The sequence below is a fragment of the Trichosurus vulpecula genome, chromosome 4 (assembly GCF_011100635.1).
Source record: "Trichosurus vulpecula isolate mTriVul1 chromosome 4, mTriVul1.pri, whole genome shotgun sequence".
In the NCBI taxonomy this organism is placed as follows: Eukaryota; Metazoa; Chordata; class Mammalia; order Diprotodontia; family Phalangeridae; genus Trichosurus; species Trichosurus vulpecula.
Window position 1 is genome coordinate 90,434,670 of NC_050576.1, and position 25,075 is coordinate 90,459,744.

At 36.3% G+C, this 25,075-nt stretch overlaps 1 protein-coding gene across 3 annotated transcripts in view; it reads left to right on the forward strand.

The window, feature by feature from the left end:
• Positions 1-238: 238 nt before the first annotated feature.
• The window catches only part of RGS13 (regulator of G protein signaling 13), a 47,122-nt gene continuing 22,285 nt past the window's right edge, over positions 239-25,075 (forward strand). Inside the window, exons 1-4 of one of the 3 annotated variants that reach the window (XM_036756789.1) lie at positions 239-385; positions 2,737-2,804; positions 11,201-11,270; positions 22,823-22,891. In XM_036756789.1, coding sequence (XP_036612684.1) covers positions 22,827-22,891 — 65 coding nt within the window. In that variant the 5' untranslated portion in view covers positions 239-385; positions 2,737-2,804; positions 11,201-11,270; positions 22,823-22,826. Of the gene's footprint in view, positions 386-2,736; positions 2,805-9,360; positions 9,541-11,200; positions 11,271-22,822; positions 22,892-25,075 lie in introns of those variants that run through there. The other 2 variants (XM_036756788.1, XM_036756787.1) reach the window with 2 other exon arrangements.

Here is a 25,075-nt window from a genome sequence, read left to right on the forward strand (position 1 = left end):
TTCATCATTGGGTGATGAGGGAACCCTCAAGGGGTAATTTGTGATCAATCACCCTGATTCACATACCCTAGGGGATATACTGGCTAGACATTGTAAACATATTTTAAAATAGTGGTATATGGCATAGTCATTTTAGATCTCTGAAACAGAGAAGAAAACAGGAACTGTATCGAACAGGTGTTCATTCTTTCTTGTTGGCCAGAAAATCTGCGGAGCTGAAACAGTCAGGAGCCTCTGGCGAAGAGAGAGAACACTAGAGTTGTGAGGTAATAGGAGTCGAGTGTCACTTATGCCATGATTACCATGGGAGCTGGAGACAGCCTTTAAATGTATCTCAATTAAAGGAGAAAGTGACAATGCTATCTGCCACCTGCCTCATGATAGGGTAAGTGTGATAAAAGCCAACTTTTTGTTGCTAAAAATCATTACTTTTGCTTGTATTTTAGTATGTTTATGATATTTATTATTTTGTGCCATTAAATGTGTGAAAAATATGCCTATGTGTGGTATTGTAAAGGATGTGTTAAGTTAGAACGTACTTCCCTTATATATTGTATAGGGGAAAATCTAAAGTCCTTCATTCCTCAAGACTCAGAATGGTATGGTTGATGAAGTTCTGGAGTCAGATTACATCAGTATAAGTCCTGAGTCTAGTCAGGATTTGACTTTTGGATTGATTGAAGGAATCAAGGATGGTAAGCCAAGGGAAGAAAAGACTTACAGATGACATGACAGCTGTCTTCAAGTAATTGAGGGGAACGGGGATTGATTATATGTATTTTGTTGGCTCTCAGAGGAAAATGAGGAGGTATGAAGGTATGAAGTTCCTTTCTTTTTTTTGGAGGGGGGGAGGGCCAGGCAATTGGGGTTAAGTGACTTTCCCAGGGTCACACAGCTAGTATGTGTCAAGTGTCCGAGGCTGGATTTGAACTCAGGTCCTCCTGACTCCAGGGCCGGTGCTCTACTCACTGAGCCACCTAGCTCCCCCAGGTAGGAAGTTCCAAAGGCAAACTTAGGATTGGTGAAACCATGAAGGTAAACATTCCCTAACAATAAGAGCTAAGCAGGAGTGAAATGGGCTGCCTCTAGATTTAGAAGGCTCCCCCTCACTGAAGTTCTTCCAGGTTAGATGACCAGTTTTACAATCTGTTGTGGAGGGAACTATTTCAGGTATAAGTTGGACTAGGGGGTCTCTGAGGTTCTATCTCTAAAATTCTGTTATTCTGTGATTTATAAAGTATAGCACAATTCTAAGCTCCGTATTTGTAAAGTGTGCAATTGTTAAATAATTGTGCCTTTCAGATAAATGATGAAAAGAATTCCTAACCCAAGGAAGCAACTTCTCAGTGCTCCAGAAAATTCTGCTAAGATTAAAAATTGCAGAGTAGGTGCTGATCCGAATGGGTAGATTTTCCTCATAGGAAGATCCTTATGCTACTGGAATCACAAATGCCAGTCAATAAACAATAAAAAAATAGTCAATAAAAAAGTCAATAAACATTTATTATTCACCAATTATGTGTCAGGTACTGTGCTGAGTACTAGGGATAAAAAGAAAGGCAAAAGACAGTTCCTGCCCTCAAGGAGCTTACACTCTAACGCAGGAAGATAACAAATAAAAGGAAGCTGAAAGTGGGAGGGGGGATGGAAAAGAGGAAGGGTACCTGTTGCAGGGGAATAATAAAGTCTAGGAGTTCAGCCAAGAAGGAAATGATGAGATGACTGCCCTGGGCCCCTTCCTTAAATGGAAGATCTGGGAGGAGCTCTCCAAAGAGACCTCTATTTCTACCTCTGCTCTAGACATTGGGAATTTCCCTTGTTCCAAGTTACCAGCCCCATCTTGTCATTTTGTAGAAACTTCTAGACCCTCATACTCACTTTTTGGTTCATCTGGGCCCGCCCCAGCCAATGCCTAGAACCTCTATGCTTGTGGCATAAACAATGGAAAAACTAACATCAAAGGTCTCAGTCAGATCTCCATTCCCCATCCTAGCCTCCATCAAACCTATGACCTTCTAAGACTTCAGGAAGTTGTTCTGGTGTAAAAGAAACACTAGGACTTTTGATGATATCTCCATTTCTGAAAGAAACTTGAAGACACAGTGCAACCAAAGTCCACTACCCTGGATGCATCCTTTTCTTGGTGTCTCCTGTTTCTCTTCCTTTTACCCCTCTCTTTGACTATATTAGTGTTTGTTTTTTTGAACTATAAGAAATTATAAATACAAGGAATTCAGAGAAACTTGAGAAGATTTGTGAGATGAAGAGGAAAGTGGAACAAAGAGATCATACAAAACCATGAGAACAATAACCACAGTGTTATGAGAGAAAATAATACTCAAAGTCATCAGAATTCAAATTAATTAAATCCAAAGGATTGATGATGAAACATAAGATCATAGCATCATAAATTTTGAGCTAGAAGGAATTAATATTTCAGTCCCTACTTTTTTTTACTGATTTCAATACTATTCATTCTCAGATAATCCTCCCCATAGCAACACTATTTTTGTTTCTTTGTCAACCAACATGAACTCCATCTCCCTTCCATACAAAGATAGCTCTTTACCTGGAAGAAATAACTTTCCTGACTTGTGTTTGTGACCAATCATTTCCTTTAGATTTTTAAAATTATACTTCAAGAAATACAGTCAGCTTTATCATAGGGAGATATTCACAAAAAGAGGGGCAGTCAAAGAGAATAATGAAATCAGATAATATCTTCTGGGTTCCCAGGTAGAATTGAGCACTATGCTAGAGTCCTTGCGGGAGAAGAGGACCCTCTTCCAGACCAACAAAGTCAGGTAGGTTTTTTTTTAAATATAGAATTCTTATCTAGATCTATCAGGACTAGGAACTGGGGGAAGGAAGTTAGGAGCCTAGTCTTGGAGACTGGCTGGTTCATACTAGGAGGCTGAGAGAAGATTCCTGATTGGAAGCTGGTTGATACTAAACTCCCCACTGTCAGGACAGAGTGATTCAGGGCTTTTGAGCGCTGCCCCCACCCCAGGACTTCTTCATTTAGCATGTCAGGAGATGACTATTTCTTATAGGATGGAATACCCCTGTTCTACTAGATAACTTTTGGAGGGCTTGGCCATGCCCACCTAGGATGAATTAGACTAGGTAGGCATAGTTGCCCACATTCCTTCTTTTATTTAGAAATGTGTATATGTGCAGTCCAGTTTTTGGTTGCATCCAACCTTCCAGCAGGTTCTGAAACACTCTTCTAGCTAACCAACTAAGAACTGATTAAAGAATAGAGAGTAACTAATGCAGCTCACAGGATTCTGTATGCAAACTGTCCAGTGATTCAGTTAACATCAGCTCCTTTGGACATTATTCTTTATTAGGTTCAACTTCATTATCATCCACCGTCTCGGAATTTGCAATCAGTGGACAGATGCAATGTCCTAAAATATGTGTCCCTCCCCCAATGTGTGAACCACTAAAAAAAACATCTTTGCAGGCACTAAATTCCAATCAATACTTATACTTAAGTGTCTGACATCAGGCCCAGGATATCTACGGTTGTTCATTTGTTTCAGTCATGTCCAACTTCATGACCCAATTTGGAGTTTTCTTGGCAAAGATACTGGATTGGTTTGCCATTTCCTTCTCCAGCTCATTTTACAGATGAGGAAACTGAGGCAAACAGGATTAAGTGTTTTGCCCAGGGTCATACAGCTAGTAAGTGTCTGAGGCCAGATTTGAACTCAGGAAGATGACTTCCTGACTCTAGGCCCAGCACTCTATCCACTGTGCCACCCGACATCTTTAGTGTTCAAATCTAATTGCCTGACCTCCAAGCGGAGACAACAGTTATACACAAAATAGGGATGGACTTGGGCTCTCACACAAATGCTCATATCTATAATATCCCCCTTGGTGAATATAAATGGATGATATTGTATCTGATTGTAAGGTTTGGGGGAGCAGGGACTCTCTTCTGCCTTTTTTTATACCCAGCACTTAGCATAGTACCTATAGCACATAGTAGGTACTTACTAAATGTTTACTGAATTAAAGTAAATTGGCTGTTCAATGACAGCATGGCAGTATGCCATAGAAGGCTACTCAAGATATTACATATGGTCACCTAAAATTCTACTGATGGTACCTACCCTTCTGTCTCCATATTCACCCCTTATTCTTTGTCTTTTCTATATATGTCTCACCTTGACACCAAACTACATCTTCTTAAGTCCTCTCTCACTTCACTAAGGGTGGATGAACAGGAAAAATATGTTACTCAGTATCTTCTCTACTAATAGAGGCAATGAGGCTGTCCCAAGGAACGGAGGATTTGGCTGGGGGGCAGGGGAGAGCAGACCTAAGGAAATGAAGTAGGGATAAGTCCATGGTATATTTGTCACAATACTGCTTTAGAACATTACATTCCCCTCCTGCATTCTTATTATCTCTCTCCCTCCACCTAGTTTATTCATCATTTGCAATGCTCCCAATCAAGGAATTCCTTTTCTTATGTTCTCTCTTTACTTGTAGTCTGATTAACTGTTGGGATAAGGACTAGACCTGTGATTTTATTGCTATAGGGAACTCCCAGTGGAGAAAATTCTTTCTATCAATTTGAATTGGCTCTTCTCTGCAATGCAGTGTCCCTAAAGTCTGGACACATAGGACAATTGACAGCTATGTGGAGTTATGGCATTGACTTCACATGAATCTTGCAAAGCAGATCAACCTTTGCATCAAAAATGATGGAAATCATATTGAAGATGTTATTTGTTAATATTCCAATTAAATAAAATGTGGTTGAAAATTTCATCCTTTTCATTTCTTGAAAATATGCATTTTTACATATGTGTCCAGATTTTACAAACACCCTATAGAAATTCAGTCTCCCAGAACACTGAGAGTTTAAGTGACTTTCCCAGAGTCACACAACCTGTATATATCTAAGACGGACCTTGAACCCAGGTCTTCCTAATTTTAAAGCCATCTCTATCCATTGTACCTCTACATATCCCATTATTAACTATATTTATTAACCCCATTAGCAACTATGTTTATATTGTTCACTTATTCTTTCTTATTCCCCTAAACTCTGGAGACCTTTAATTACCAATCAAGATAAACTTGCTGCTGCCTTGCTTTCCCACTGTAGGAGTATTGAGGTATTTGTTGCTGGATTCAAACTGCTGTTGCCTTCATGTTCCCATATGGTGGCTTCAGAGGAGAAAGATTTAACCATACCAGCACTCCTTCCAATCTGATGTCTTCTTCCAAGTCTTACTTGCTACCCCTTAAGACTTCATTATAATCCTTGCCATTTTTTTTTGCTAACTCTCCATAATTCCTCTAAATTTCATGCAAAACTTCAGGGTGTACACATACACACACACTTTGCTATAGTACGGATAGTTTATCTGGACAGTAAAGCTTGAGTGAAACAAAATTTCCCTAAAATCTCCATATCATATTCTAGTTTTTCAAACATTTTCACATTGGATAAATAATTTTGTATGTTTTAATTGTTATTCCTTAATTTGTAATAGTTTTCTTCTTAGCTATTCATAAGATCATTTCTCTGTCACTGTTACTCTAGAGTTTGACAACTATGTGTCTGGAGGTATTGAATCTAACATTAACACCTAATGATGATATTCAATCAATTCTCCTCATCTCTGGCTTGTCTTGACTCCAATGATTCTGGGAAATTTTGCTGTATAATTTCCTATGACAGGCTGAAAGATTTTTTCAGGGAACCTGATGGCTCTTAAATTATCTCTTGCATTTTTTTGTCCCGCACACCTCTGTCATCTTTGCTTATAAGGAGGCAAGCTTTTTTCTGGGTGACTTATCCTTTCATCCTTTTAACTGATTGCTTGTTCTGCTTCTTTTGTTGTTTGACATAGTTGCACTTGACATAAGTAGCTCCCTCATGAATTTGTAATGAATATGCACATTCTAGGAACATGAATATGCAAACAACTTGAAAACAGCCTAATACTTGTGATGAGCCGGCATGGCTACCTCGACCAGATGACATTTTTGTACTGGTCAAGATGACCAGATCTGTTTATCATGAATTACCCCGTGGTGTGACATCAATATATTCAGCTATTTTTTACAAGCAACCTTGATCACCTATTACATCAAGAAAGAAGCTAATTCAACTCCAAAGGACTCGCAATGGAGAATACTATCTACATCCAGAGAAAGAACTATGAAGTATGAATGCAGATTGAGGCATACTTCATGCTAGCCTTTCCCCCCCCTTTTTTTTCCCTCTTTTGTTTTTGTTTTTGGGTTGTTTTTTTGTTTGGTTTTGTTTTTTGGTCCTGTTTCTTCTTTCTCATGATACATTTCATTGGTCATAATTCTTCTCCATAACTTGACTAGTGTGTAAATTAATTCAATGTGAAGTTATACGGGGAAGTTATATGGGATTCCATGCCGTCTTGGGGAGGGCGGGGGGGGAGGGAGGGAAGAAAATCTGGAACTCAAAATTATGTAGAACTGAGTGTTGTAAACTAAAAATTAAAAAAAATTAAATTAAAAAATAAGAAAAAAAAGAAAGAAGCTAATTGGCCAAGTTACCCCTGAAAAGTGGGCCATGCTAAGCCCACTTTGCTATTTGATCATGAAAGAATGGCCCACTGCTGCAGTAGAAACTTAGTCTCAGTGTAGGCAAAACGGAACCAGGAACACCCACACTGATGATCCAAAATTTGAGTGAAACTACAATACAAGCCTCCAAGCTTCCTGGAGCCCCAAGGAAACCAAATGCAACTTCTCCAGAAGGTGGTCTCTTGTCCCAGCCATCACTGCCCATAGCTGCATGGTCTATCTACCCACATCCAACTCCCTGCACCCCTATCCCTCAGACCTCTGATCTATATAATCAGTGTTCCTATCATCTTGATATGGTAGGATTATTTCGGGTAGTTTGAATGTGACTTTGAGTGAGACATTCCTTATTGCATCTCTCAGGGAATTTAGGTGATTTCCACTGTGCTTTGTGAGATTCAAAGTAGGGACTTTTCCCCAGTCTATTAAGTAAAATAGGGTGAAGTAAACAAAAGCAGTTTGACCAAACCATCAACTGTCTTTCCTTTCTTTGGATTGTACCTTCTTAATTTCGGCTGCTCTTTCACAGCCAACACAATGACATAACAGAATAATTCTATTTCTCATTAATTCGATTTCTTAATTTAATTTTTTTCAGATCACTACACACTTTTAAGTTTCAATATTATTTTATCTTGTTCCTTTTTTTCTTTTTCCTGAGGACAGGACTCTCTCTCTGCTAGTGTTAAATCCATTTTTTACCAACCCCGGTTCCTTCTGTATTACCCCTACATTGTTTATTCCCAATTTGATGGGTCTTGTAAAAATTCCAACTTTGTTTCTGTGGTCATTTTTTCCCCTCATGGCATCTATTCTTCTTTTTCTTTTAACTCATAATATTTATTCACTGTATTAGATCGTTGTGCTCAATTATTTGTTTTTGTTGTCCCTTTCCAATTTCTGAGAGGCTATTCTTTTTGGTTACCCTATCTTTTCCCTGTTGGCCCTGTTAAAAATGTTGGACAATTCTGCTTCTATTCTTGTGATAAATATTAGGTATCTGAGATTTATTATGGCTTCACACTTCCATTTAACCAAAAGTCTAGGAATGCTATTTTAGCAGCTAAGTTAGGGCTAGAAGCACAGGGATCAGTAGAAAGCTATTGTAATAGTCCAGATGAGAGATTATAAATGCCTGTGCAAGCAGTAAGAAATGATCTGAATAAGGAGAGCCTCTGTGTGAGAAGCCAAGGACATTAGAAATAGAACAGCCAAGATTTGTCAACTGATTGAAGGAAGAGTATAAGAAAGAGGAAAGTTTCAAAATTTACGAAGCTGGGAGAATGGCGGTGCCACCAACAAAAAACAGGGAAGTTGACAAGAGCAATAGGTTTAGTGGAGGAGACAATCATTTTAACAGCCTAGATGAAGCCAAAACTAAGACTCAGATCAAATCTACTGTTCTTCCCATTATTACGTAGTTCTGAGAAATAGAGTGTCCAGATCCAGGCAGCATTAACGCTGAGAGACTTCTCTAGGAATACTAGCTTCATTTCTAGGTATCACATTTTGAGACATTACCCAAACAGAGAGCACATAGAAGAAGGCAAACAAATTGTTTAAATGTTTGGAAGATAAGAAACATGAGGAACAATTGAAAGAAGTGGTGACGATTCAGCTGAATGAGAGAGGACTGAAAGGAAATTCTTCAAATATTTGAACGGTTTGCAAATGGAAGAAAGTATAGACAACATGTTATAGCTACAGAAGGCAGAACTAGAGCTAATGGAATGATTTTTCAGCAGGCCGACTTTAGTTCAGAGTAAGGAAGAACTCTAAACATAGGAGATATCAAAAACATGGAATGGCTGCCTTCCAAATGAACATCCTGTCACTGAATGTATTCATGAAAAGGCCAGATTGGCAAGCCTATCAATTTATATGTTATAGTGGTGGGATAGCCACCAAATGAGAACCAAGAGATTTGTGGAGCAGTCCAATCTATAACATTCATCAGCCATGTGACCTTAGACAAATACAATTTCTCTCTCCATATTTATTTTCTTACCTTTAAATTGAGATTAGACTATATTATCCCTAAAGTCCCCTCTAAATGGTGAGTATCCTAATTAGTGAAAAGTGCTAATATTCTATGATTTGAGGATTCCTCCTTTGAATATGAGATTAGACCAGGTAACTCTTAAGTTCTTTTATAAAACTAAGGTCCTATGATCTTCATAAAACATGCTCATATATTTAATTTTAGATTTTTCTTGGAAATAATTCAATGCTCAAATATTTGCATCTAAGAAGTTTGCTTCTTTTTTGCAAAGTATTTTCAAATTTTAATATAAAATTTAAGACATAAATTTTTGATGTTTCAATGACTGAAACATAATGATTATATACATTCTAAGAAACCTGAGATAACACTAAATACGTTAAAGCCCACATTTTAAGTAATTGACCAGCTAATTTTACAAGGTCTCTTAGTATTCTGTGATGTGTAATGAGAAGTTGGGGTGGCAGTAGGCACCTCATGGCACCTTATGAAGTGAGCTTTACTATCTTTTCAAAGAACAGTTTAAAATTTAGATACACAATTTATATAACTAGAAGATATAAAATATTACTCATAAAATATCTGACAAAAATATCTATTGCTTCTGATAATCTGACCATTTCAGCTGCTCTGACCATGTTAGATCAAAGTCCTTTTATCGGTGATGTGTCATAGTCCTGCAGAACTACTTTTCATATTCAATAGAGCCTCATTTTGCATAGATACAGAAGAATATAGGCATGTGTGTTGTGTGTGGGTAAAACAGAGGATTCATGCAGTAGCCTAGAGTGCCCAAGAAGGTACTCAGAGAGAAAAGAAAGTATTGTTAAGAGAAAGACAAAGGAGAAGCCTGCATGTCTCGTGGAATTTTAAAACCTGACCCCATGAATATTTCTGGAAGTAGAAGCAATTAAATAACATGTTCTGTGCAACAAGACATATTTGTAAGTATCAGACTGCACAATGATTGTTAAATGCCTTGTAGCTGAATGTTTACTTAATATAAACAAGGACTAGTAGTTGCTGATTTCCAGTCTTTCACATTAGAACACAGAAACTTTTGCTGGAAGGGTGAACTGGTTTCTTCTAAGGAAAAAAAAAGTAGAAGATACTCATCTTTGTCTGGTCTAGGCTGAACTTGCTGAAAATGAAATTCACATCACCAGTAGCAAGATCTGTTTTTTGGCAAAGTACCAATAATAAATGAAGTTTCTTCTTTGGGCAATAGAAAAATACTGCAGCTTCAGGGTATAGTATGTTCTTTCTTTTTTATGTGTTCTGTGAGTGAGTGAATGTGTGTGTGTGTGTGTGTGTGTGTGTGTGTGTGTGTGTGTTCAAAGAGACATTTTCAGTAAATCAGCCATTCCAAAACTATTTTGAAAACCAGCCATTTCCAGACTGTTTCAAGGTTTTAAAACTCACATTGATTCGAGTTGTGGATAATTTTGAGTGTTCATTTTCATCTGTTGACCTTGATTACATGGAATGCCTTCACTCCTTCATGTTCTGTGCAAGATCAACTGTATACCACTACAGTTTTAAATAACAAAAATATTATGTGCTGCTGCAGATAAGATGTCATTTGCTTCAGAAATTTTGCTTCTCATTTGGGAATTGAATAGATAAATACAAGAATTAAAAATGCATCTGTTACTTCTAGAATAAAAAGGTAACAACAGAAACCCACAGAATCATAGAATATTAGAAATCAGTACCCATCTTAGTTTAATCCACAGTCTAGAGGAATCTCCAGATAATAAATCCACCACGTTGTGAGCCATCCTCTGCTTGAAGGCATTCCTGAAGGGGAACCTAGCATCTCCCAAGACATCACTTTACACTTTGGTGTAACTCAAATTGCTAAGAAGTATTTTTTTCCTAACATCAAACCTAAATTTTCACCATTGCAGCTTCTACCCATTGCTCCTGGTTCTCCCCTATAGGGTGAAATAGAATAAATCCAAACTCCCTTGCGCAATACAGCATAGGGAGATTTCTAGACACCCTATCCTGCAACTAAAAAGATCTGAATATGGGATATTTATTTAAGGTTTATATAAATATAACTTTTCAAAGTAAATTGAAATAAATATAAAAAATAAAGGAACTGACATTATACGCATCTAAATCTACCCTCATTTGACATCTTCACAGCAAGATTTAGACTTATTAGATACTTTTTAAAATCTTTCGAGTAAGTAACAAGAGTATATATTATAGTCAAGAACTGTTAAGTGAGCAGAAAGAGGCTTTATATATTTTCTACTCAGGTTTTGAAATTTATACATGAAGTTCATTTAAGAAGAAAGAAGAGGAAGAAGGAAAAATTAAATGTCAGAATGATATAGGCATGCTTTGTCAAATATAATTATAAAACAATGAAGCAGGGATTTTGGAAACATTAACACATAAAATTATTAAAATGCTCACTAAAGTGTTAATGAACCTAAAATAAGGTTAACCATAATCCAGCATTTATGAACTGGAAAAATCATTTGCTTAAACCCTAGGCCAGGGTATTTGTAGAAATCATTGCCAAATATGCATTCTCCAGGAAGCACACAATGACCTATTTTATTAGTATTATTTTTATTTTATTTTTAGGTCAATGGAATGTTTCCACATACCATATAAGCCAATATGAGGGGAAAATATATTGTTAATTTGAGATTTGGTGAGTATATCCACAAATTAAGATAGTTGTTATACATTTTATCACCTTGAATAGTATGTTTGAATTTTTATTTTTTTTCAACCTTAGCTTTATAGAGATTTTGGATCAATTTTTAGTTTTTGTTTAGACAGTTTTTAGCAATTACTTATTTAACTGTATAATTTTGAGGATGCAATTAAGCCAAATAAAATATTTATGAAGATATACAATTTAGGTCATTAATAGGAAAACTGAATCTCAGAAAACTATCAAAAGATCTCAAGTTTTACAAAACCATAGTGGGTCATTTCAGTTATAGAATAGTAATGTTGGAAGGAACTTTGTCAGTTAATAAAATGCACACTGTTTGATTTCTTTAGAATTGCTTAAAGGAACAAAAGAATATATTTCAGTATCTTTATTTTACAATAAATTTCTTGAAAGATTTGAATGTGAATGTTGAAAATTTCATTCTCTCTCTCTCTTGTTATTACTATAGTATAGATAGCCAGTACTGCAAACTTCTAACCACTTTTACTTATAGGTGTATCATTTTAACTTCTATTGTTTTTCCTCAATTTTTCTATTAAAAAATCTTTTTCCTCTGCTTAAAAACTGGCCTCATGTTGTTATATAACATTTCAAAGGCTTTCTTAGATCTCCTTTCATTGTGAAGCAATGAATAAATCAATTTCTCATTGCATGTATACATTTGACCATGACTTTCAGAGATTTTGTAAGATACTGTATCACTTCAAGGTTATAGTGTAAAACCTGGGGAAGAAAAAAGATATGGTTTCAGATTAATCAACATTTTCTGAGCTAATGATCTCAAATAATTTTGTGATGTGGATGTTGAAAAGCATTTTTCAGTTCACTGAATTTTTAAATAGTGTATTTGCCCAGGTATCCCCATTTGCCTACTTGAAAGGAAGTATGAATTTAAAATTTTTTTGTTATCCAATTCCTATTTATCATAATATTTCATTTTATTATTAAATAAACAGAAAGTCAAAATTAGCAAGGGCTGGTCTTGTGCTTAGGGATTCAAATCCTCCCCCTAAAACATCCTATCAGTGCAACCAGGGATAAATTACTTAAGTTAGTGCCTCGGCCAATTATTTAAGTCTCTAGCTTACAAATGACTTGCTGATCTGCTTTGATAGGGGGAGTTTCCATCACTGGAAGTTCCTTACGCTGAAAAAAAAAATAATATTTTGACTAAAAAATTAAAAAATCCATCTATAAAACTTATGTAAGACTTCTCTATCACTTGACTTGTTCCATCATAAAAAATAAAAAGAATAAGATGCAAGATTAGTTTTGAGCTGTTACTTTGATTAGAAGATCCTCCAATGAATTTATCATGACAACTCTATTTTTTTTACAGTTAGAATCACATATCCTTATCACAGTGCTAAACGCAAATAAATACTTACTGAATTGAAATGACCATAATAAGATCTCATGTATCTAGTGTAAAGAATTAAAAAATATAAATAACTTGACCTTGATTTCAGTTAAAACTTCAACAAAAAATTCAAGTATACTTTAGCAAAAAGCAGTGAAGTGAAAAATCTAGAAGGCTTTTTTCAGGATTTCTTCCAAAAAAGAACTGTTATAGGGCAATGTGATGACAGCGTAATTTTCTATAATTTCTGCCCTGACTGTGTGATGTAATGATAATTGATATCAATAAGGATGACATCATGACACTGCACGATCTGGAAGTGTTTCCCAAATCTTTTTTTAATGTTACTATTGTTTTAGTGTCTCCATTTGAAAACCTTCAGGATATAGAACTCATTACCTCTCTAAAGCAGCAAGTTCTACTTTTGAGAAATGCTAAACATTAGTAAGGTTGTCCATATGTTGAAATTAAATCTGCCTCTCTGTAGCCTCCACATATCGTTGTAGTGGATAGAGTACTGGACTTGGATTCAGAAGGCTGCAAAAAAAAAAAGAAAAAATTAGCTTGTGGAGGATTTTAAATGCTATGCTGAAGAGTTTTATTTTTAACTTAGATGTAGAAGTAGGAAGACAATGAATCCAAACTTCACAGAACAAACCCCCTTAACAAAAGGACTCAGTCAAAAGGCCACACCTGAGGACCTAGAAGGCCACTTGTGGACTGGAGGCTGCAGGTTCCCCACTCATGCAGGTCTAAACCATTCTTCATGAATATTCAAAGGTTATTGACAGTGGATCAGCTCTAGCCCAATCATGAGATGCAATTTGCCTAATTCTGTTGACATTAATCCATTAATTAATGTGTGTATGTGTGTGATATAGATATATATTCTTAGTAGTTTATGCTGTTTCACTTCTTTATAATCAATTTTTATTCTATCTTTCCAAATTTAAGACCACTTTTTATTGGTAGCATAAACAGACTCAGAATTCAATAACTCTACCTTCTTTCTACCATGTATTGTCACTAGCTTACCCACGATAAGCTGCAGAAGTATCCCTGCTTTTACCTTCTTTTCTCCATTATAACTTAATCATAGCATCATTTTCAAGTTTAGTCTGCAGAGGGAGGCTAATTGTTTGTCCCCTCAGAGTTCTATTATCTAGTAACACTAAGGGATTACTACACTTTGTAACACTATCTTCTATAACCTTCTATCTGGTGTGGTCCTTATAACAGCGATTAAACAGCCTTCCCTCTACTAATTACTTCCTATTTTTCCTGCATATAGGTTGATACATACATACTTACATATATATGCATATATATACATATATATTTGCCTGTTATCTTCCCCATTAGATTTTAAGGTCCTTGAGGTCAGGAACTGTCTTTTGCTTCCTTTTGTATCCCTACTGCTTAGTACAATACTTGGCACATAGTAGGCACTTAATAAATATTTATTGATGGGTTGATTGATTAGGTCAATCAGGTTGCTCCTCGGGGCTGATTCTTTAATGGACTTATCTATACTTGCGGTCAGTTCCAGCGATCTATGTTACTGACTCTTCTGAAGGTCTCTCTCTGATAGCTCTTCCTTTCAAAGCTCACAAGGTCATAACCTGTTCCATCCAGTCTCCAGATACAGGATCAAGAAAAAATAAATACAAAAGAAACCTCATGTGCTCATGGCAACTGATGGGGAAACAGCTCCCCCACCAGGTATCTTGTGGCAAGTAGTCCTCCTCACTCAAAAACTCCCAGAGAGGAGAGCCTGTTGTATACACATTTAGTTCTGGCTAAGAGTCTCTTGAGTGATTAATCCTTCTTGCTCCTCAGCTAACCAAAGACGATTCATCATCACATACTCACTCATGACTCCTAGTTTACTCACAGGTAGAAACTGGCTGCCCAAAGTTGCATGTGTTGGTTTGACAGGAGGCAGAAAATATTATACATGCTCTGTATAATGCATCAGGAAGAGCACAAATGGCCATTCTTTAAGGACTAGGTCCTCATTGACCATTCCCCCCATTATATTGAAAACAAAACAAAATATTTTTGTCTTTAAGATTCACTCTTGAGCCAACTACTTTTGTGCTATATCAATTCTGACTCTTTTGTAGTCATCCTTCATTATTTGTCTTTGTTTACAATTCTGCATATTTTGGGAGGTTTTTCTTCTGTGCCAGTTGATTGAGGAATTCCATGTGTGTTTACATTTGTCCTTACAGATGGCTACCCTTTCATATTGTTCTTTGGAATAATTCATGTTCCTTTTGTCAGAATTTCATTTTTGAGATCTCCCCATCCCTCTTAGGCCAACCTCCCTTGAATGATCTGAGGCCCTGATATCATATTCATCCTTTCTCCAAACTGTCTTTAATCCAATCTCCCCGAATCATAAGGGCACAACAGACTATTGCGTCTTTTCCCTCTTTTCTGTCATAAACATTGAAATAGAATAGTCACTTCCCCTAGGGTTGCCATCATTTCTACTTCAGCAAGCATTTTCTTCTTGTTTTTCTAATTCAGATCCAGAATAGTAGTTCCAGTGGTTATTTTCTCTTCCTTTGAAATAATGCACTATATGTTTCTCTATTCTACACTGAATTCTTATATTAATGGCTCCTTGTGCAACAGAGGCCACTCTGTTCTCAAAAGCTATGTCAACAAATTGCAAGCTCTTTTTCATTTTTAAATTTCTTCTTAAAATAATTTTTTTTTATTTAAGAGAAATCTAATTTCTCTCTTTGATATTATTTGGTGAAAAAGTAAAAACAAAAAACAAATTCCTCACAACAAATATGTATAGTCAAGTAAAACCAATTCCTTCCCTGGCTGTGTGTGTGTGTGTGTGTGTGTGTGTGTGTGTGTGTGTGTGATTGTATACTCTGAATCCACCACCTCTCTATCTGGAGGTGGGTAGTAGGCTTCATCCTAAACCCTCTAGAATTATGGATGGTCACTGCATTGATCAGAGTTCTTAGTTTCTAGTTATTTGTTTTTGCAGTGTTGCCATTACTGTATATATGGCTCTTCTGGTTTTGCTTATTTCATTCTTCTTCATTTTATGCAGATTTCCATAGATAGCCAGGTGGCTCAGTGCATAGACAGTTGGACCAGAAGTCAGGAAGAACTGAATTCAAATCCAGCCTCAGATACTTACTAGCTATGTGGCCCTAGGCAAGTCACTTAGCCACTATCTGGCTCAGTGTAGAGAATAACAGCACCTACTTCTCAGGGTTGTTGTGAGGATCATATGAGATAATATATACAATATATGTCTTCAAAATTTGTTTCTGTAATATCGATGTTATAGTATAAATCATTCTGGTTTTCTTATTTTGCTCTGCATTAGTTTGTACATGGTTTTACATATGACTTTGAAAATTATTTCTTCGCCATAATATTCTATTATACCGCAATTTATTCAACCATTCCACAATAAATAAGCATCCCTTTCATTTCCAATTTTGTCATTATAAGACCTTTATTAATGTTTTTGTCAATATAAGACTTTTTCCTCTCTTTAAAGGTATAAGATCCAGTTACTAATTAAGTATTGAATTTAGGTTACTCTACTAAGAACCATCCTAATTTCAAAAAGGGGAACTTTCTTTAGGTGATGACATTTTTTTTTTTGCTCATAGATAGCAACTCACAGAAACTATAAGCAGTGGGATTTTGCAAGCTACCAAAGTAGAATGCACATTCACACTATAAAAATCACAAATCTTTTGGAATATTAAAGTATTATAGTGAGTAAAGTCACATAAAAGACAACATAAAGGATTTAAATGCAAAAAAAAATGTGCACCTGTCTTAACTGAGAGTAAGGTGAAATGGATGGACAGTCCAAATAGTACATTGAAAGCTTATGAAATATTAAAAGCACCAGAGGAAGGCCTCTAGTATGTTGTGTAAATCTTCTGATGGATGATTCTTGCAAAGACTTAGAGAAGAATCACACATGTTAAGAAGTTATGGATGGTAATGATCTGCACTGGGAGAAGGAATATCCAGATGAATGAGATCATTGACCCATTGAAATATTAATTCCTGTTCATTTTATTTGCCAGAAGATTTGAGTAGGACTTTGCCCCTGCTTTAATGAGAAAATTGAGACTGCCATGATTTCTCTCTTCTCTCCCATTGCATAGCTTAAAATTTATTTTCTGATATCCTTCATTTTTATTTCCTTTACTATAGCCTCTGATAAAGACATGGCCCTTCTCCTTTCCAAGTCCAACCACTCCACTTCTACCTTTAATTCTGTTCTTTGCCATCTCCCCCAACTTATTGCCCTTTCAACCATTCTTCCTCTGTCTCCTATAAGCAAGCTGAGATTATTTTCCATCCCCACAAATAATTTAATATGGCCTTGCATTCCCCATATGTTATTATCCCATTCTTCTTCTCCCTTTCATAGCCACACTCAGAAGTTGTTTCTGTTTCCTCATCTGCTGTTCCAATCTTACAACTATTAAATCTGGCTTCCAATCCTACCACTCCAATGAAGTTCCTCTTTCTCAGATGTCTTTAATCAGAGCTGAATGATCATTTGTTGGGTATGATATGGTGGGGATTCCTTTTGTGTATGAGTTGTACCACATAGCTGTTAAAATCCCTTTCAGTTCTCTGATTCTGTGATTCTGAAACTGTTCTTTCTAAGGACATCTTAACTAATGGGGCCTTTGCCCAGTCCTGTCCTGCTGGACAACTCTAGCTCCAAGACTGCCCTTCCTACTGTATATTATCCCCTCCTTTGGTTTCCATTACATTGCTTTTCAGTTTTTCTTTTTTTTTAGTTTTAATTTTTTTTCTGTTTGCTTTTTGGAGGGGGGAAGTCAGGGTAATTAGGGTTAAGTGACTTGCCCAAGGTCACACTGCTAGTAAATGTGTCAAGTGTCTGAGGCTGGACTTGAACTCAGGTCCTCCTGACTCCAGGGCCAGTGCTCTACTCACTGCACCACCTAGCTGCCCCCCTCTTCAGTTTTTCAATCTGTCTCTTTGAACACTCTCAGTTTTTTTGACTACATCATTATCTATTTCCTGTCCACAAAGTACAAATATTCTCCAAATTTCTGTCCTGGCCCTTTCTCTCTAGTGAAAAGCAGCATGAAGCAGTTAAAAAGTCATTGTTGTAATGAGGACAAATATTTGTCCAAATCCAGCTTCTGAAACATTTGTGTGGCCATGGCCTTCAGCTCCTCTCCCAGCAACTATTACAATCATCTCCTAGCTGGTCTCCCAACCTTCAGCTTCTCCCTCTATATTGCATCCTCCAAGTACCTGCCAGATCAGTATTCTGAAAACAAAGGTCTGGCCAAGATATTTCCCTCCTCAGAAATGTTCAATGCATTTTGCTGTTACCTCCAGGATAAAATCCAAACCCCTACCTAGGCACTTAAAACTCTCCACAATATGATTGCCACCTATCTTTGGAGATTTGTCTCCTTTCTGCACACTCTGCATCCTATTTTAATTAGCCAGTTATTTCCTAAACTTCACATCCCCCAGCTCCGTATCTCTATACAACCTGTTCTCCATACTCAGGGTACATTCTGTCCTCAAATCTGCCTCCTGAAATGCCAAGCTTCCCTAAAAGATGAAATTTCCCCAGCTAAGCCTTATCCAAGCTTTTTGAAGGCACCAACTATTTATTCTTTCATTCTTGTATTTCTATCCTTAGTGCCACGTATAGCATTTTACATATATTGGTATTTAATAAATGTTGGACTCATTAAATTAAAAAGCAGAATTATCTTTCTCCACTTATTAACTAATAAGAGCTTACCACCATTGCCAGAGACTACCTTTCTAGCTCAACCTATTATGGGAATAGCAGGAGAAAAGCTCAGCCAGACACTTGCCAGAACGTACTAATTAGCAAGAGCAAGAACCATTTTCACGTCATAGTTGGTTGGTGCCAGGCCACATCAAATTGTGCTCTGCTAAGCCATAGCCAGATCAGATAGAAAGGCTCCCACCTATGCATGTTCTCATCCTTTCCTCCACGTGCTAAATACATAGGATAGCATAGGACCTGGCACAAAGTAAGCACTTAATGAGTACCAGTTGACTGTCTGATCAACATTCATAGCATAAAAGAAAAGAGGGTGGGTTTCCCACAGTTTCAGGAGCCTTGACCCAAGGAGTCAAACATTCTTTCTTGAAGTAGAATTTCTAAAGAACCCTCAACCCAAGGAAGTAGCTGGTCTGCAGGAGTGATAAAACCAGCAATGACCAAGAGCCCTCTACTGGCTTTTAGATGCTTGCATTGTCTTTGAAGGCACTGTTGAGGGGTGAAGTCCTGTAGGTGGCTCCACCTTAGCCTTATTCACTCTGACACCTATATTTCTAACAGTGTCCATTTTCCCAAACAGCCAAATGAACAGACATGTTGTAAATCTCCACTATAACCTATTTAGCAGATCATACAAGAGGCAAATCAGAGTATCGGAGATGGTGCAACTCCCATTCTGAGCCATGGCAAAGTTAGCTCCTTGTAGCACTAGTCAGCTTACCACCATCATATGATCATTGAATGTGCATATATAGTGAATATAATCCTTATAATCCTTACTCCTGTGATAATCTTTTACTTAATATTGTGTTTTTGTGGAATTGATGAACATTCTAGATAGAATAGGTTTGCAATATGCATGTGTCTTTTTTAACCATGTATTATAATTATTTATTTAAATGTTTTATTTGCTCAACTACATTATAAGTTCTGTAAGAGCATAAATTCTGTTTTGTTAATCTCCTAATACCTCCTCAGTATCTAACACAGTAACTTAAACATACTAGAAAATCAAAAAATTTTCTTAATTTATTTAGTTATTTTCAAAGAGATTCCTAAATTCCAACCAATGTAAAGCTTATGATTCTGAAATGGAGTCTTTGAACCATTGGTCCTGATACGACCAATCTGACAGATTCACCATATCTGACATAATATATAATATTCTGTACCTGCAGACCCCCATTTATCTTCTGAAGAGGAAGATATGTGTAATCATTTTGTTTTCCTGTTCAGGACCAAGACCATTAAAACTAACCTACCCCTACCATAGCTGTACACAGCTTCCTGGCAATTTCCTCTGAATGATGGCATGTCAAACATGCTGTCAACACAACTGTATGTTTATGAAAGCTTGATCTTACTACATTTGGCAGCTGGCCCTTTTTCATCTTTCCACATGAGTAATTTCCCCCTGTTTCTTGCAGGGGACCATATGCCTTGTATTTCTGTATGAAAATAAATTCCCTTTAAAGAATCTCTTTTTTTCTCTCTCTCTATCGCTTTGCAGGACTGGGGGTACTAGAAGTGCTTTGGAGTTGATCGGTCTCTAAAGGTAGGGCCTGAGTTACTGACTGGCCAAGTATTAGTCAATGACTAGTCTCATCCACGAATCTGACTCCTGTAAAGGACCCCTATCTATCATACAATTAGAAGAAATAACCCAGTGGAGAAGTAGGAAAAAAAATTATCTCACTTCCTCCATGAAGTCTTCAGGGATCAATTCAGTTTATGGTGACAACTCAATCTCCATTTCTTTAGCACTTATCTGTACCTTCCATTTAGCACTGGCATGTTATTTTTGCATTATCTATTTTATCACATAGCTTCCTTCTCCCCTAATAGCTTCTTGACAACAAAAACTCTATCTGATGCCTCCCTATTCCTAGCATTTCCTAGAATCACAGAATTTGAGAGTTTGGAAGCATTTGTCCAGGTCATACATACAACATAACCAACAAATGATCTTCTAGCCTCTGCCTGAAGACCTCTTCCACTTTGAAATAGCTGTAATTGTCAAGAAGTTGCTTGTTTTTCTTTTCCTGAAATCAAGCCTGAATTTGCCTCTTTGCAATTTCCACTGGGTAGTCTTCATTTGGTCCTCTAGAATCTGAGAGAATGAGATTAATTCCTCCTCCATGGCACTCGTTCAAAATCTTGATTACAATTATCGCTTCTTTTCTTCATACTAAATACGCTCTGCTTCTTCAATGGATTCTCATATGATTTGGTCTCACCACTCTTATTTTCTTCCTCTGAACACCCTACAATTTATCAACATCCTTAACATATGGCACTCAGAAGTGAACATGGTACTCCAGATTAGTTCACTTCCCTTTTTCTGGAAGCTATGCCCTCCTAAATGCAACCCAAGCTGGCATTTGCTTGCATGTTTTTTTCCCTGCAATATCACGCTGTTAACTCATATTGAGCTTTCAGTGTGCTGTAACCTCCAGATCTTTTAAAGAATGGTGGATATCTGTCCATGCCTCCTTCATCTTATGTGAAGTTGAATTTTTGTACTCCAGTACAAGGTTTTACGTTTATTCCTATTCAATTTCATCTTATTCAGCCCAGTGCTAGCCTGTCAAGATCCATTTGGATCTTAACTGCCAAGTGCTGATAGCTAGCCTACTCAGCCTTACTTCATCTCCAAATTTGCCTTTATCTTTAGACACTTATCAAAAATGTTAAACTGTACAGTGTTAAGCACAAATCCCTAGTGTATTCTACTGAAGACACTTCTTCCACATTGACATTGAACCATTAACAATAACTCTTTGAATCCAGTCATCCTACTAATCACAAGTCCATGTGATTATATTATGATCTCATCCGTATCTATGAGAATAGTGTGCGATGCTTTATTTAAAAAAAAAAAAAACTTTGCTCAAATCCATGTAAGCTATATCCACAACATTCTTCTCATCTATTAGCTTAGAAATCCCGTGGAAAAAAAAAAGGGAAACGAGGTTAGTCTGACATGACCTCTTCTTGATGAAGTGATGCTGGCTCTTTGTAACATTGGTGTCCCTTCCTTGGTTCAGATGGTTCAGTAAACATCTCTTTAATGATCTATTCTAGAATTTTCCCAGGAATCAAGTCAAGCTCAATGTCCTGTAGTTTAACTCTGTTCTCTTAACTTTTTTTTGCAAATCTTTACAGTTGTGCTTCTTCAGACTTGTGGCTCATGTCCTGTTTCCCAGGATCTTGTGGATATCACTGACAGTGGCTCAACGATCGTGTCTGCCAGTTCTTTCACAGCCCAAAAATGTATTCCATTGGCTACTTTTAATGTACATTCATACACACACACACACACACACACTCACACACACACACACACACACACACACACATGCACAGAGTTAATGACAATATCACCAAGAACCTGATTAAAAACAAAACCAAAAATCGGAAAGAGACTAATGTGGAATTACAAAAATTGAAAACATATTTCTGGGAATAAAATCATCTTTTTCTCCTAAGTGAGCTAAACGATTTTCTAAATAGTGTTGAAATTCTAGAAATATAGTTCAACCATAAGTATGTCCTCCTTATCAAAATTAATATTTTATTATAAATTCCCATCAAAATACCTTTGAGTTCCCTAAAAAAAAAGCTTCCATTTTATTGGATTAATTCTAAATATAATTTGTAGTTCAATATGGGGAAGAGTTCTACTTTATTTTGTACCACATCTGGACTTGTGCTAAGCCACATTTAAGACTAAGTAAAGCTTGTCTAGAAGAGAATGACCAGCATAGTAAAGGGTCTGAAAACCACCTCATTAGCAGAATGACTGAAGGAACTGGGGGCATTTAGCCTAAAGAAGAGGATGAGTGACATAGTAACTATATCAAATATCCAAAGGGCTATTGTATGAATGAAAGATATGATACCCTATATAGATCCAGAGTTTAGATCTGGGACTTATAGAAAGAGGTTAAAAGCAAGAAAGGAGGATTTTAATATAAAACCTAAAGGCTGTACAAAAATAGAATCAGCTCCCTTGTGAATTAGTGACCTCTCTGACAATGGAAGTATTCAAAAGGAGCCAGATGATGTTCCACTAACCTGTAAGTGATTTTGTAGCAAATGATTCCTTCTCATGTGGCAGATTAGAATCGGTGTCCTCTATGGTCCATTTCAAATCCTAAATTCTATAGTTCTAGAAATATTTCTTGGAGGTAGGTTCTTATAACTCCATCTCTTCCTTTAATTGCACTCCATTACTTCAAGAAATGATCTTTTTAAAAGTATTTATAATTTCTGTATTTTCAAAAATAACTCAAAATATTGAATCATCCAAAAATTCCTGATTTGTATAAAATTATTCTTTTATTTCTTTAGAAAAATGAGCACAAGAGTTTTCTGGCTCTGTAAGAGAGGAAGAAAGAAATCCAATGGGATCTCTTCAAAGTAAGTGGAACAAATTCTATGATCATTACAAAAACAGATTTACAGTGGTTAATATATATTTATTTATGCAGCTACCATTTTAATTACAAACAGGCTGTTGAACCAAAAGAAGAATTAAAATTAAATTAGTTACAAGTCATATTAAAAAAACACTTTGGAAGATTCTGGTAACATGGTGTCTATCTGCTCAGATTCAGCTTTATCACATAATGTCTTCAAATGATAGAACAGTATTTTCATCATTACTTATTTTTGTTGTCAAAAAAAGATTTGGTTAGAGATAAAGGAAAGAGTATTAAGAGAGTGTAAATTATTTCTTAACATTCACAAATGATGGGGTTTTTTTATATTTCAGTTAATAATTAATAGTCTTTAGTCTAAATTCTATAGCTGGTAAGTCTTATTTTCCTAAGTCCTTCTATTCTAATTCTAATTGTAAATTGGTCCTACACACACAGAGAGAAAAGTATCTGATTTTTTTCCTTTTCTTATTTTGTATTTAAGTTTATAATATATTTCTTAAAATGAAGTAATAATAATAAAAAAGAAAAGGAAGTATCTATCTACAAGCCCCTAAATGTCCCCCCTTCCAAGCCAGCCTGTTGTTCCTTAAGATTTCTGTGAGTCTCACTATTAGAGAGTAGCTGTTTTGACTTAAAATGCTGTGCCTCTAAGGAGGCCTTGCCTGGAAAAGATAAGCTGTTTTTAAGAAAGTCTAAACCATTGTTCAGCCATTAACATAGACCGATATATTAGATTAGGTAGACTTAAAAATCATCATCCATTTTTCAGAGATTTATTAGCAAAGGAAAAGAACTTGGCTACAGGCTGCTGATATTCCCTCGGGTCTATGTCCCAAGTGAATTCCTCAGGTCATGTAGTCTAAAAGTATAGCAGAAAGAACACTGAATTCAGATTACAGAGAGAGAAATCTAGGTTTGAATCCTACCAACTGATACTTGCCAGGTGCATGACTACAGATTAGTTATTTAAACTGTCGCCCTCAGTTTCCTCATCCCTAAAATGGGGACAATGCCTATCATATCTACCTCACAGAGCTATTGTAAGGATCAAATAAGACAATACAGTCACGAAGCACTATGTAAAGGCCAGTGATTATTGCTTCCAGTAAAGATCACAGCTAGAATGCAGAAACACCTCTCTACCTTTTGTAGCCCCCATACCTGTTGACAGCATGATTTCTTTACCCCTTCATCACTCAGGACTTATGCTTATGCTTCCTCAAAGTGACTGAGGGTACAAATGTGACCCTGAGCAAGTAACTTAACCTCTCACTCTCAATTTCTTCAACTATAAAATGGAGTTAACACCTACTTCCTACAATTGTTATAAGAAAAAAATACGAGTTCATTATAAAGCATTTTGTAAACCTTAAAGTGCTTAAAAAATACAAACTATTAATTTTTATTAGTCATTATTTGTGATGGCCTTTTTGTAGCTATAATGCTTCCTTCTTTTTTTTTAGACAAGGTTAGTGAATTAGTAAATCAAAGTAATGCTGTAGACATTTTACCTAGATTTCAGAAAAAACTTTATCTTAAAGTGTCTTGTTTCATGAATATGGTTAATACGGAGGGATTAGGAATAGATGATAGTACAATAAGGTAGGTATTAAACTGGTAGAATAGAAGACCAGGTAACAAGCATTTATTAAGTTCCTACCATGTTGGGCACCGTGCTAAGCCCCTTACAAAGATTATCTGGGAGATAAGTTCTGTTATTATCCCTGTTTTACAGTTTAGGAAACCAAGGCTTCAATTAAGTAATTTGCCCATAGCTAGTAAATGTCTGAGGCCATATTTGAACTTGGATCTTTCTTTCTGACTCCAGGCCCAGCACTCCATTCACTATACTAGGAATTTCTAAGAGAAAAAAAAATAAATGACAATAATAATAGTACCTAACTCCCAAGGTTTTCGTGAGGATCGAATATCATATACACGTAAAGTACTTTGCAAATCTTAAAATTCTATATAAATTGGATTGTAAACTTCTCGAAGGCAGAGATTGTCTTTTGCCTTTTTTTATCTCCAGCTCTTAGCAGGATGCCTCACATATAGTAGGTTCTTAATAAATACTTATTGATCGATTGGTTAAAATGCTGTTACTGTTATAAGGTACATTTGTATAGGAGGACGTGGCCAATGGGAGTGCTGAAACCAA